General features: G+C 45.8%; 1 protein-coding gene across 1 annotated transcript; it reads right to left on the bottom strand.

Moving 5' to 3' along the window:
- Positions 1-2,530: 2,530 nt before the first annotated feature.
- On the bottom strand, positions 2,531-6,437 carry LOC307210244 (olfactory receptor 2D2-like). The gene has a single exon (XM_079965830.1). It carries the CDS (start codon positions 6,051-6,053, stop codon positions 5,106-5,108), a length of 948 nt encoding a protein of 315 aa, XP_079821956.1. The 5' UTR covers positions 6,054-6,437; the 3' UTR covers positions 2,531-5,105.
- Between the last annotated feature and the right edge of the window lie 7,155 nt (positions 6,438-13,592).

The following is a 13,592-nucleotide window of genomic DNA, read 5'->3' as shown; positions in this document are numbered from 1 at the left end:
CATCTATCTATCTATCTATCTATCTATCTATCTATCATCTATCTATCTATCTATCTATCTATCTATCTATCATCTATCTATCTCATCTATCTATCTATCTATATCTATCTATCTATCATCTATCTATCTATCATCTATATCATCTATCTATCTATCTATCTATCTATCTATCTATCATCTATATCTATCTATCTATCTATCTATCTATCTATCTATCTATCTATCTATCATCTATCTATCTATCTATCATCTATCTATCTCATCTATCTATCTATCTATATCTATCTATCTATCTATCTATCTATCTATCATCTATCTATCTATCATCTATATCTATCATCTATCTATCTATCATCTATCTATCTATCTATCTATCTATCATCTATCTATCTATCTATCTATCTATCTATCATCTATCTATCTATCTATCTATCTATCTATCTATCTATCTATCTATCATCTATCATGTCCATACAATTCAGCAGACAGCTGTAGACCAAGGGTTAATTAGGGGGACATGCTGCATTCTGGTTCTAAGCAAGACATGTGCATGTGCATATTTAAACCCCTCCTACTCTGTCAAAGCAGTAATGGTGAGAAGGGTGAGCACAGCGTGAGGATGCCCTGATAGTCTATTTTTAACCATGAAGCAAACCCACCCATTATTTACTTCAATATAATTTAATATAACCCATTATATAGGCCTTATAGCTTATGCCAAAGTGCTGGTGAAGCCCTTTGGGCACTACTCTTTATATTTTCCAGGCGAAAGCACTCATGGATGTATAGCAGGGAGCTCCCCTGGCAAGTCATTGCTATACCAAAATATGGGTTGCAGAAAAAGGCAAAGTGTGGTAGCACAGGTAGATCTTGGAAATGACAACAGTGTAGATATTCCACAGTAGGGAAGAGTAGTCAATGTGGTGCCTTCCAAGTGATGATGTTGGACTGCAGCAGTGGTGGGAGCCGACCATTGGCCAGGCTGGCTGGCTTTCTGGGAGTTGGAGGCTGACACCTGGAAGTCTCCACATTGGCTACCCCTGTTCTGGAGCAAGGCTAGTTGCTAAGATGGTCATGCTCGTCATCCCAGATGGCCCTAGAGAGGGCAAACTTTTAGGACATGAGTGTTAACAAGAAATGAGGCAATGCACAACTGTGCTGTGTTTCCTTTGAAGCATCTGTTACTCTGCAGCAGATGATGCACTGGCCTGAGCCAATCTGATGGAGTGAAAGCCAAAAGAGACTACTTGATGTCATTGTTTATACATACTTTGCCCACACACTATAAATCTAGTATTGGAAGGCGGGAGGGGGAGAACCATGCCTATTAAATAGCTCATCTCATGTTCTTTCTGATTTCTGTCTGTTAATTCTTATCCCTGTAAGAACTCCAGTCTAGAAGTTTGGGGGAAGGTCCCCCAAATGATACAGTGTGCCAAGGGAGAACCTAGTGGTGACATGTCATTATTTGTCATGCCCATGGAGATGAGGGGTGGCTGACCTGTAGACTTCTAGATGATGTTGGACTCCAACTGCCATCTGCCCAGCTAGTCTGGCCAGTGGTCAGGGATGGTGGAAGCTGTAGTCCACCAACATCTGGATGTCCACAGGTTCCCTGGTGCAGACACTGCAGCTCATACTAGAGCAGCAAGCCATGGTCTTCTTTTTGTGTGTGTGTTGACAGGTCATGGGAGTAGCATGGCTTCCGCGGAAAGAACAGTTGCCGTTTCAGCTTTGATGGATGGCAGTCTGACATTATATGTGTTTATTTGCAAATAGTAAGTTCTGTTGGGCTTATTCCCAGATGTGTGTCTCTGTGTGTGTTGCCTTTGGCTATAAGCCTTAACAGAATGACTTGGGAGCACATCCCACTGAAAGCAGGGTATCTTAATTTTGGTAGTTAAGATCACATTGCAAAGGTCTTCATTTATACACAGGTCTTTATTTTAACCCTAAGAAAATTCCACATTCCAAAAACTGTGTTTCATTATCTCCCCCGCCCCTTTATTCGTTTTACCATTCTCAGCACCTTTTTTCAATCAAATGATCTCCAAGGCAGCTTACAACAGGAATACTAACGGATAAAAATGTACTTAATTTAGCTCCTTTATTCAACTGCAAAATCTGGGGTTTTGCATAATCTGGAATTTACTACAGTTAAAGGAAAATAACCCAATAAGTGACTGGCAGCAATGTGTTTGCGGGGGGGGGGGGGAGGGCGTGTTAGAGGGTTCCTCAGAATAAAAAGATCTTACCTTTTGATAGAGCTGGAAGGCACCTCAAGGGTCATTGAGTGCAACCCCTGCAATGCAGGAACTAAATGTCCTGAAACTCTGAACAAACCTATTTTTGCTTTCTGAAGCTACAGCACATACTATGTGATCCCATCATCTCTCTGTGCACCCTGCCCACCCTTACAACCACATGGATTAGAAACTCGGGGTAGTTTTCAAAAAAGGAATTGGGTGGCTCGGGCTGTCATTTATGCCATTCTTCCAGTTTTCAGACACAGAGAAAACTCATAAAACTGAATGCATGTGACCCAAAACTCTGTGGGTGTTCTAATATGAACAACCTACAACTGCAATGCAAGCAAGTATCCCTCCATTCATTTCAGGTCATGTGGGGTGGACATTCACATAGGAAAGCGAGCCGCAATAGCAATGAATGCATCAGAGATGCTGCCCTTGCCTCTGCTGTTTGCCGTAATCACTGAATGGCTGGGATGGCGTTTCTAAAGCAATTTGTACACTTCGTCTCTAGCAGAGAACATTTGCAGATAAGGACTGAATGTTCTATACCAATGAAATGTATTCTGTGTTTTAATGTATTCAACGGGTTCAATGCAGTGTGAATTGCCTAAGCCAAGCTTTGGGTTTCGGCACCGCAGCTAAGTCTTCCCGATAGCCACAGCTGATGTCGCTTTGCTTATGATGGGCGGGGGAACTTTGTCAGCCCAAGAGCCACATTCCCCAAAGGGCCACAATCCAGGGGCCACGTCCCAGGATGGGTGAGGCCAGAGGAAAAAAGTGGGCAGTACAAGGGATGTGACCGTAAGCTACTTTCCAGCTTTGCAAATAAGAAATAGAGAGATCTCCATCCAGAGTGTAGACATATTCAATCCAAGCAAATAGCACTCAGAGAGGAGGGGCAGTGGAGAGGGGCTGGTTGGGGAGAGGGGGCATGGCTTGGGGAGAGGGACTTTGTGATGCTTTTATTTAAGTTCCTTTTTTGTTGTTTAATCGGAGCAAGCTTTAGGTCTGGTTGCAGGGTTTTTTTTTCCAGGCAACAGCATACCCCCAAAAAATATTGATTTACAAAATGCCATAAAGCTCTGTAGCATTTGTTGTGTATCTTGTACTCAGTCACATCTGGGACGTGTAAATGCAGTCTGTCTATCCCTGGCAGCCCTCCTGTGGATCTCCAGGTGCTAGATTGCTAGACTGATACTAGTTTAAACTTGTGACGCATGCAACAAAGTGTTATACGGTATCCTCACCTCCAACCATGAGTGCTCTTGTCCAAGGTCCTAGCCAATCCGTCCTGCCCTTCTCCTTGATATTCCATTCCATTATCTCCCCACTCTCCTGATTTCTGCTGTTCTCTGCACGCCCACCCCCACCCCCGATAATATTATGTGGCTACTGAGTATACTCAGTCACTAGGCTGTGTTTTTGTTTAGTTTTTTTGTCCCCATAGGTGTTTTTTAAAGAAATACAGCTATTACTTCTGCAGACCTCAGAGTTTCCCCAAGTACCTTGATACTTCCTTCTTGTTCCTCAATAACCCTATTCAGATCCACTTTTATCAGCATGCTCCACCTGAATTTGATGCCAGAAGGGGTGATATAAAACAAAGATAAAAGTGTGTGAGGACTGGAAGGGCTTTCATGGTCAGACAATCCCTGCAGATGCTTTCTTCATCCATGCACCTGCCAGGAGTGAAGAGAATGGAAAACCTCAAAGGTGCACTTCAAATAGTTTATTTAAGGCTGCACACATTTCAGGTTCTTCAGAGGAATATATAAAGCTGATGTACAATCCATATAGTGAGAACTGCATCATTTTTTTGAGAGAAAAAATCCACATCTTTGAAACATGAAAACAACATAAAAGTCAACAGCAAAAGAATAATGTATCAAAGCCTATAAAATGGCACACAGTTATAGCAGAACAATAACATTATTTTAATCTTATTTCCCATTGAAAACACCAATTCTGTCACAAATATAGTAAAATATGTCGTGCTTATCTCCAAGCACATTTTAATGTCATGTCGGTTTTGAAAGAGTTTGTGCATTTTTAGACTTAGGGGACATGTGATGTGCTAAGCAATGGGGTTGTATATTTGTTTTATCCTTGCTTGCCCTAGAGAAGAATATTGCAAATTGAAATGAACTGCTTAAATCATTTCAAGCGCAGTGATCTATAGTTTTGGCTGGCTTTGGTAACAAAAAATGGTGGTCACCTGGTTTCTGCCCCTTCACTTCCAGCTTGGCCTCTAGAAAGCTTGGCCTTCAGTCATTGTGTAGTTGAGTACACCTCTACCAACATTGGAATTAGTGAGAGGATGAATATCTCCACACAGTTGTCAAGATAATTCCAACCCACCTCTGCCTCTTCAAAGCTGGCCATTTGGTTACACTCTCCTGGGAGGTGATAGCCCATTCAGACACAATTCCGGCAAGCAAAAAATGTAGAAGCCTGCCCTAGAGGCTCCCCCTTTATTTCTGACTATCAATTCTCTTTCTTCTTCCCTCATGACCTTCCTGGCCAGGTGTTTTGCAAGAGGTATGGCACAGAAAGCCCGTATTGGTAGGGTCTGGTGCTGGGAGACAGGGAGCAGCTAGTAAACTTTTGCCAAGTGTCTCCATAGACATACACAGAACAGGGCCATCCCTCAAGCAAAAGTACTCTAAGCCCACTTTTAGTAAAAGCCTAAGCAGAAAAACTCTGAAGAAGACTTCCCAAGTTCCTCTAACCTACCAATAAAATGTTAAAGCTATATAAGAGGATACTGCTAGAGTGGCTTTGGCTTTTGACTCAGAGTAGAGTTTGTGTTTGTGGGTGCAAGAGAGGCATGGAAATGGAAGCCTGTAGTGAGGGTCATGATGTGGGTGAGAATATTTTCCTACTCAATAGTTTTTTCAAAGCACCCTTCACCTCCTTGTTTCGAAGGCTGTAGATGAGAGGATTCATCATGGGCGTTACCACAGTGTAGAAAACAGACACTGCCTTATCCTGGCCTGAGGCTGAGCTGACAGAACTGGGCCTCATGTAAGCAAAGAGAGCTGTGCCATAGAAAAGGCTCACCACCACAAGATGTGAGGCGCAGGTTGAGGCAGCCCTGCGCCGGCCCTCAGCAGAACGTATCCGCAAAATGGCCACCCCGATGCGGGCATAAGAGGCGGCGATGAGGATGAAAGGCAGGAGGAGTAGGAGGGAGCCAAAGACAAACACAACCACCTCTGCCTCTGTGTAGTCGGCGGACGCCAACTTGATGACAGCAGGCACCTCACAGAAGAACTGGTTGATACGGTTTTGGCCGCGGTAAGGCAGACGCAGAGCAAAGGTATTGACTATCAGGGAGTTGATGAAGCCACTAGCCCAGGCAGCCCCTGCCATCCAGCTGCAGAATCGCCAGCTCATGATGGAGGTGTAGTGCAAAGGGTGGCAGATGGCCACGTAGCGGTCATAGGCCATGATGCCCAACAGCACACACTCTGCCATGCCGAAAACCAGGAAGATGTACATCTGAAAGGCGCACCGGGCGAAGGGCATGGCCTTCTGCCTGGAGAGGAGGTGGGCCAGCATCTGTGGGACGGTGACTGAAGAGTAGCACAGGTCCAGCAGAGACAAATGGAGAAGGAAGAAGTACATGGGGGTGTGCAGGCAAGGCTCAGTTGCAATCAGCATGACCATCATGCAGTTCCCCACCAGGGTCACCAGGTAGGTGGCCAAGAAGAGAACGAAAAGCGCAGTTTCTGCCTGCACCCCCTCTGCAAGGCCCAGGAGGATAAACTCAGCCACTGAGCTCTGGTTCCACTGCTCCATCCAACATGCCAGCCAGGCGGCCCCTGTAGCACTAAGGGAAGGAGGGCAAGTGAATGGAAATGACAAGAGGCTGGCGATATCAATGCTCACAAAGGCAACTGTAGTTTCGTACAATTAAATCTCATTTCACTCTGACAGTATTGCTCTCAATAACTTTAGAGGGCCATCTGTATACTATTGAATACATTATCTGGTTATTTTTGGAAGTGGCAACCATCCAAATAAAGATGGATTTTAATTAAATAGGGAAACATCTTCACATGGGCAATAAAAAGCTAGGGATGGTTCTGAAATGCTTTTACGTTCAAATTCCCCTTGGATTTCAGATTTCTTAATTGCCTGGTCTTGTTTCTGAAGTTGGTCCTGTAAGCTTAAATATTATAATTGTTGGGGGACAATAAACAATTCACATTGTTGTTGTTGTTGTTGTTGTTGTTGTTGTTCCATTCTACTACATGTGCATTCTGCTGTATTCTTCTTAAGTATATTCTATGCTTCAGCACAGCAGCTTGCAACAGTCTGAATGCTGAAAGAAATTTGCTGAGAGACATTTGGATGAACTCCCACTGAACTGTGAACTGAATGTGAAGCTAACTGGCTCATTTTGTAAATGGATGAATGTGCCTTTGGACACGTTGAACTTGAGCTAGAACATGTTCCCTTTAAAAATTAATTTTCAAGTTCTTTTCACAGCTTTGCAACCATAAGGCATCTCCCTCTGCCTTGGGTATGCTACCTTTCTGCATGGTCATCCTGTAGCAGAGAAGTCTGTGGACTGGACTGCTTGTGGCTTATTGATTTCTGTCACTACCTGAGTAACAAGGTTGTTTACTTAAGGAAACAGCTGCAGGCAGGTAAAACAACCCCTTCCAGAACCGAAGCTTAGCTGACAGTTTGGCACAGAAGAATGTACATGGAGAGACATCTAAAGGTGTGTCAATGTACTGCAATGTATTGCAAAACCAAATATTGGTGATTTAAAATTTTCACCCAAGGGCATGCAAGTACCTGCAGCTGGACTGTTTGTTGGACAGTTTCTTGCACTAACGGTCAATGGGGGGGGGGGTGCACAGTATATTCTGATTCCTGCATGACCTTAATTAAATGTAGTATGTGCATACAGATACATACATACATACATACATACATACATACATACATAGGTGAGAGAGGACTAGATGACTACAATGCTATGACCACATTGGAGTTTGTTGCATTAGTCCCCATAGTTCATCAGTGCTGTTAGCTTAGGTTGTACTAGGCCATATTGTTCCAGCTTCCTAGGGCACATGGACCGGTCATTTTGCTTGCTCCTTTCTACAGCTTCTTCTGGTCTACCACAGATTTTTTGAGATGAGGTGCCCCAAATAGTGAGAAGTATATTTCGAAAGCAGATGCACCATAGCTTCATATAAAGATGTGGTGATATTTTCCATGATATTTGCAACCCCATTCCTAGTAATTCCTAGAAGGGTAAACTAGCTGAGTGTCTTCTCCTTGTCATTACTGCCATGCTCCTATTAACTGCCTGGGGGCTGGGGGAACAAAAATTATGCCTGTACATTTCTTCCTTCTGTGGTTTATTAAAGCTACTTCACAGGGCGATTTGAGACAGGGATTTAATGGAGGAGGAGGAGAAGCTTAGACTCCCCATCCCCCATCATGTAGCCCTGATCCAAATTGCCTGCCCCTCATTTTTAAAGGGGGGGGACAGTTGACTGAATTCCCATGAAAAAAGGAATTTTTGGCCCATAACCTGCACCACTTTAGCCCCTGTTTGTGTGTATGTGAAACAGTGGTATAGTTGTGGTCAGAATAATTTCTTTTTAGATGCATTGAAATGAGGATTGTTGAGGTCCCAATCCATCTCATTTGTGGATCTATTGAATAGCCTTGGTAAGCGAATATATGTGATCCAAAGTTCTGTGGGTGCTTGAATATGGACATTGCTATACAAGCAGATGCCCCACATTCATCTCAAAGTCAGAGCAGCTGAGATGAAGATTACATATAGAGATATGGGATGAAGATTCACATATGGAGCTGAGCCAACTATGAACAGAGATGCTGTTAATCGCAGCAGAGAATGCCTGATTTCCAACAAGGAACTCTCAGGCAGTCCAGTTCAGTCCAGTCTGCCTAGCAGGGATAGAAGGATCTGAGCATTTTAGTTCTTTGTTTTTCATTTTGTTGTGCTGCACATTTCTGCATCAATTTTTGGATTTATTTGTAATCCTCATGAAAATTCCTCAGAATCTTTTTTGCTATTTTTTCCTAATTAGAACCTTTTCGTATGCAGTTTTTACTAATGTACTCATTTTTTGCAAGCATTTTCACTAATATATGCATTCTATGCACACTTTCCCCTAATATATGCATTCTTGTAAACATTGTTTGCTTGGAAAACTGCATTGCATAGTAATACTAATAATAATAAATTTTTATTTATATCCCGCCCTCCCCAGCTGAAGCCGGGCTCAGGGCGGCTAACAACAATAAAATAAGACAACATTTTAAAATTATTTCATTAAAAAATTACTTTCAATAATTCAGATAAGGGTGAACTTTGAAGGAAGTCTGTCTTTTGATTCTCATATTGCTTTGGAAAATGAGAGTTTGATAGATCGGTCTTTATATGTGAACTGAATTAATCCCCCCCCCCTCCGTTGATAAGCTTTGTCTGCGACAGTATGTGTGCTGCTTAGGCCAGAAAATAATAATCCTTTCTATTTCAATAATAGGGTTCCATTTCCCCCTTCAAAGTATATCCCTTCCATTTAATAGATACAATGGAGCACTGCACACAATTGATCATTGGTAAACTCAACATATGGGCAACTGTACACCCAGTCTGTGCTCTGCATTTCTCAGGAGTTTAATCCATGCATTTACTTTTAAATTCACCACATGTACAATCATTCACACAAACATCTGTACATGTACACAAACCCCTTGTACCTCTGTGCAGCATAACATGTGAACAGCCCTCACAACTCCCTGACATCCCTTATTTTTCAAATATTACCAACATAACCAGTATATACAGAATGAAAGGTGGAACATTAACAGAGCAAAGGGTGTCCTCCATAAACAAAAATAACTGTTGTTTACCTGCCGTTTTGTCACCTTCCGGGTGCACAGCCTTGGTGAAACCAAATGATTTTCCTGTCAAAGAAGTTTAATCTGCCGTGCATTAAAAGTGAATGGAGTGGCAAAGGCTTCCATGGAGCAGGGAGTCTCCCAATGTCAGGCGGAGCCTGTTAAAAGCTAAGGTGCTAGGCAGGAGGTCCCAAAGCCCAGTGAACGGAAGGGCTGACACATCTCTTGGGAGCCATAGACACAAACAACTTCTGATTTTTGTCCTGCTGGAGGCAACAAAAGCTAAAGAGGGATTTGCATCTGTTTTGAACTCAATAACAGGAAAGTCTGATTGGTGTATATGGACTTTGGGACTGTGGTGCAGGTGCTTATGGAAACATGTGCAGAACTATTGTGGGCTCTTCCCATTTCCTGGAGATGTATATAGTGGGAAAGAGAGACTGCTGCTGCTGGCAATTGGCAGTTTCCCTGATGGAATCATTCTGTATGACTTCTGGGGAAGGGTTCCACTTCACTGTTTTGTCTTAACCTCCTTTCATGTTGATGCACACAAATGGTGGGACTGTTTTCTTGCAGACCACTTGCAACCACGGAAATAAGCAATTTAAAGCAAATCAATTAAGTAATCAATTAAGTAACCAACAAATGGGGAAAAGTTTAATGAGCCAAACACGTAGAATCAGTTGCCAACCCTGCCCCTCAAAACACCAAGACAAGCCGCAGCACCATGCTGTCATTAATGAACATAAAAATAGTTTTCACCTGGAACCTAGATGATAATAGTGCAGGTGCCAAAGAAGCATATCTGGGGAGGGTGTTACAAGGATGGTGTCCACCTGAGAAAAAAAGCCCTTTCCTCAGTTGTTACCATCCTAGTCTCTGAAGGTGAGGTTCCCGAGGCCGGGGTCCATGGCTAGGCCTCTGTCTGACAACCTGTATCCCAGAAATCCCACTTCTTTGGCGTGAAACTGGCACTTTTCCAGCTTGACCCACAGCTGGTGCTCTTGTAGCCTCTTCAGCACTTCCCTGACGTCCTGGACATGCTGTTTTTCATTGTCCGAATAGATCAGGACGTCGTCCAGAAATGCTACGCAGTTCTTGTACAGCAGGGGTCCCAGCACATGGTGCATGAAGATTTGAAAACAGGCTGAGCCCGACTGTAATCCAAATGGCATGACTAGGTACTCAAAGGCCCCTAGGGGGGGTGAACATGGTGGTTTTCCATTCGTCCCCCTCTCTCATTCTAATCAAATTGTATGCTCCCCGAAGGTCCAGCTTGGTAAAAATCTTACCCTTCCTTACCCTAGTCAGAATATCATCAATTCTGGGCATTGGGAAGGTCATGGGTTCCGATACGAGGTTCAATTTTCGATAGTCTATGACTAGCCTTGGCTGATCCATGTTTTTCTTATCCACAAAAAACACAGGGCTGCCCCCCACTGCCTTAGATTCTCTTATAAACCCCCTTTTCAGGTTCTTGTCTATAAAGTCTCGCAACTCCTGCATCTCTCGGTCCGACATGGCATACATCTTACCCACCGGCAGCTGCGCCCCAGGGAGTAGGTTGATTTGGCAGTCGAAGGGCCTATGTGGCGGCAGCCTGTCTGCTTCCCTCTCGCTGAAGACTTCTTGTAAGTCCGCGTACTGTCGCAGCACCTCCGCTCTCTGCTTCAGTGTAGTTGCTGCCACTCTGGCCAACCTCACCCTGGGCTTCTCTCCCCCTAGACAGTGTTCCAAACAGTGCGCTGACCCGAAGGTGACTGTCCGCTGATGCCAGGCCACCACCGGATCATGTAGCACCAGCCAGCTCATGCTCAGTATTATCGGGGGTCCCGCCAGTGTGGCCACGTGAAAGGCAATGGTCTCTGTGTGCCTGGACACACTCATTCTCATGGGCAGGGTTTGATGTGTCACCTCCCCCCCCCAGCAGCTCCCTGCCATCTATCGTGGTCACTTGGAGTGGGAAATCAAGTGGCAGCAGGTGGATTTGGTGCTCCAGTGCAAACTCCTTACTAAAAAAATTACAGGAGCTGCCTGAGTCCAGCATTGCCTTCACCTTGACTGGGTGTCCATTTGGGAGTTCTAGCACCACCTCTATCGCTATAGAAACCTTGGGTGGGTCCAGTTGGGGCACTTCTGTTAGTTGTTCGCTTGGCTGCTGCGCCCCCCGGTGGGCAGTCAAGCGCTGGCGTTTCCCTGCACCTTTTCCTCTGCCCCCTCCGCCTCGTTTCCAGCGGCTCCCACCATCCCTTGCCAAGCCTTTCTTTGTGGACAGACCCTGGCAAAGTGTCCTGGCCGTTGGCAGAGGAAACATTTCTTGGTGCTTTTCCCAGCCTTTCCCTCCCTTTTGCCTCCTTGGTGGGCGCCCGGAACCTCGCGTGCGCGCGCCCCATCAATTTCCATTGGCACCACGTCATCGGAAGGCTGCTTTGGCATCTCAGGAATGCGGTAGTCAGGGCAACGCTCTCCTCTCCCTTCCCGCCTTTCCAAAGCGCGCGCTTCCTGGCGAGCGCCTATCGCCATCGCAGCTTTTGTCAGCTGATCCATAGTCTCCGGGCGGGGTGCGCGGGAAAGCTCGTCTTTAACGGCTGGGGACAACCCTTCCTCAAACAGCATCCGTATGGGCGGGCTATCTAGATCCCATTCGAGCCGGTGTATTAGCATCGCGAAGCGGGACCAGTAGTCTCTAACGGAAAGATCCCCCTGCCTGCATCTCATCAGCTCCCTCTGTGTCAGACTCTCCCCCAATTGGCTCCCCCAATTGGCTAGCGTCCATCGCCTGAAAAAACTTCCGGACGTCCTTCATGGCGGGGTTCTGCGCGGCCATTAGGGGTCTAACCCATTCCCTCGCGCTGCCCTCAAGGTGCCCCATGATATACCCCACCTGCGCTGCCTCGTCAGCAAAGTCATCATGCTGCAGCTGCAAGGCGTACTCTATTTCTGTTCAGAATCCATTATATTCCTGGGGCTTCCCCCCAAATTTGTGTACCAGTCCGGGCACCTTTTTTGCCACTGGGGTGTGTCTAACCTGCGCGTCCTGGATGCGCCTCTTATCCAGCCGCGCCATCAGCAGTGCTACATGCCGTTCCAGCTCCTGGTTCCTCTTCACTAGGTCCTGCGCCCCCGCAGCTTGCTCCGCCGCCCCGGTGCCTCCTGTCTGGCTCATGTTTCCACTGCTTGCGCACAAGTAACAGCAGAGACTGACGGACTGCTGTAATGGTTGTGAGGGGGTTACTTGTGCGTAAATTGCATTCAGATTAGTTGGATTGCTTGCTCAATCATGTTTAGGGTTAGAGCTTGCCTTCCGTGACCTGTTAGTCACTTGCAGAGTCCGTCAGTGGGCGTTTCTTGAATCTCTTCCAGCATAAAAGCTCTCCTCTCTATTGGTGTCACGCTGAATTCCTTCCCCCTTGCTGGTTCCCTCTCCGGCATCGCTCTGGAGCCCTGCCTCCGCTTCTCGCTCTGATGTCAGTTCCCTGACAGATAACTACTCCAGGAACAAACTGAAAGCTGTTTCAGGACTGGCGATATGCATTTGTTGTGGTGACTCCCTTTTAGCAACCTGACTGCTGAATTAGTTGAAGGTTTTGAATGATCTTCAATGACAGTCTCACATATAATGTGTTGCGCAGTCCCTGGAAGCAAAGCATGGAAGTAACAGAAATGGCAAGTAATCTCTCCCCCCCCCCATACCCTTTATCTGGCTCATCCTTATCAATACAGAAGGGAGATGCTCAAGTGTCATTGATTTTAAAGGTTCTTCTAAAGCTGCACACACACAAGACCTTTAAAGTAAGGTTACCAGATTTTTTTCAAAGAATACAGGGACACTTTTTTTTTTTTGAAAAGAGAAAAAAAAGTTATTAAAAAAAGGTGTGTTTTTTTTAAAAAAAATTAAGAAGTAATATCTTCTCTTCTGTGGTCTCCTCTGTCATGCAGCCTTCCTCTGGGCCCCGGCCTGCTCTCTTGGAGTGCTAGCCACTGTGGAGTAGGCTCAGGTCAGGCCAGGGCTCAGCCACGTGTCCTTGCCATCCCGATGCTTCCTCAGCGGCGGTGGCGATGGCGGCACGGCAAGGTTGGGGCTCCTCTCTTTTTTCTCCTTCCTCTTTCTTTCTCTTCCTTCTCCTTCTCCTCTCTTCCTTATCCCTGCATCAGCTCTGGGGTTTTCCTGGTCCCGGAGCGCCGCTGGGTAGTCGGCCGGGTGGCCAGGCACTCTCGCTCCTGGCTCAATTTGGGTTGGGGGGTCAGCAATTCCCCCATTTGACACACCGGGCGTCCCTGGTTCCCCCTCGGTAGTGGCAGCGGCAGCGGCAGCGACAGCAGCAGTCTCAGCAGCCCGGAGCCAGCCTGGTAGTGCAGTTGGCTCTGGCTGGCTTCAAGAGCTGCTCGCGGCCATGGTGCCCGCCTTTTTGCCTCACCAGAAGTCCCCATATGATGTAT

This window comes from Podarcis cretensis (genome assembly GCF_951804945.1).
Source record: "Podarcis cretensis genome assembly, chromosome: 2".
NCBI lineage: Eukaryota > Metazoa > Chordata > Lepidosauria > Squamata > Lacertidae > Podarcis > Podarcis cretensis.
Note: the sequence above shows the minus strand (reverse complement) of the source record. Positions and strands in the feature narration are given on the sequence as shown.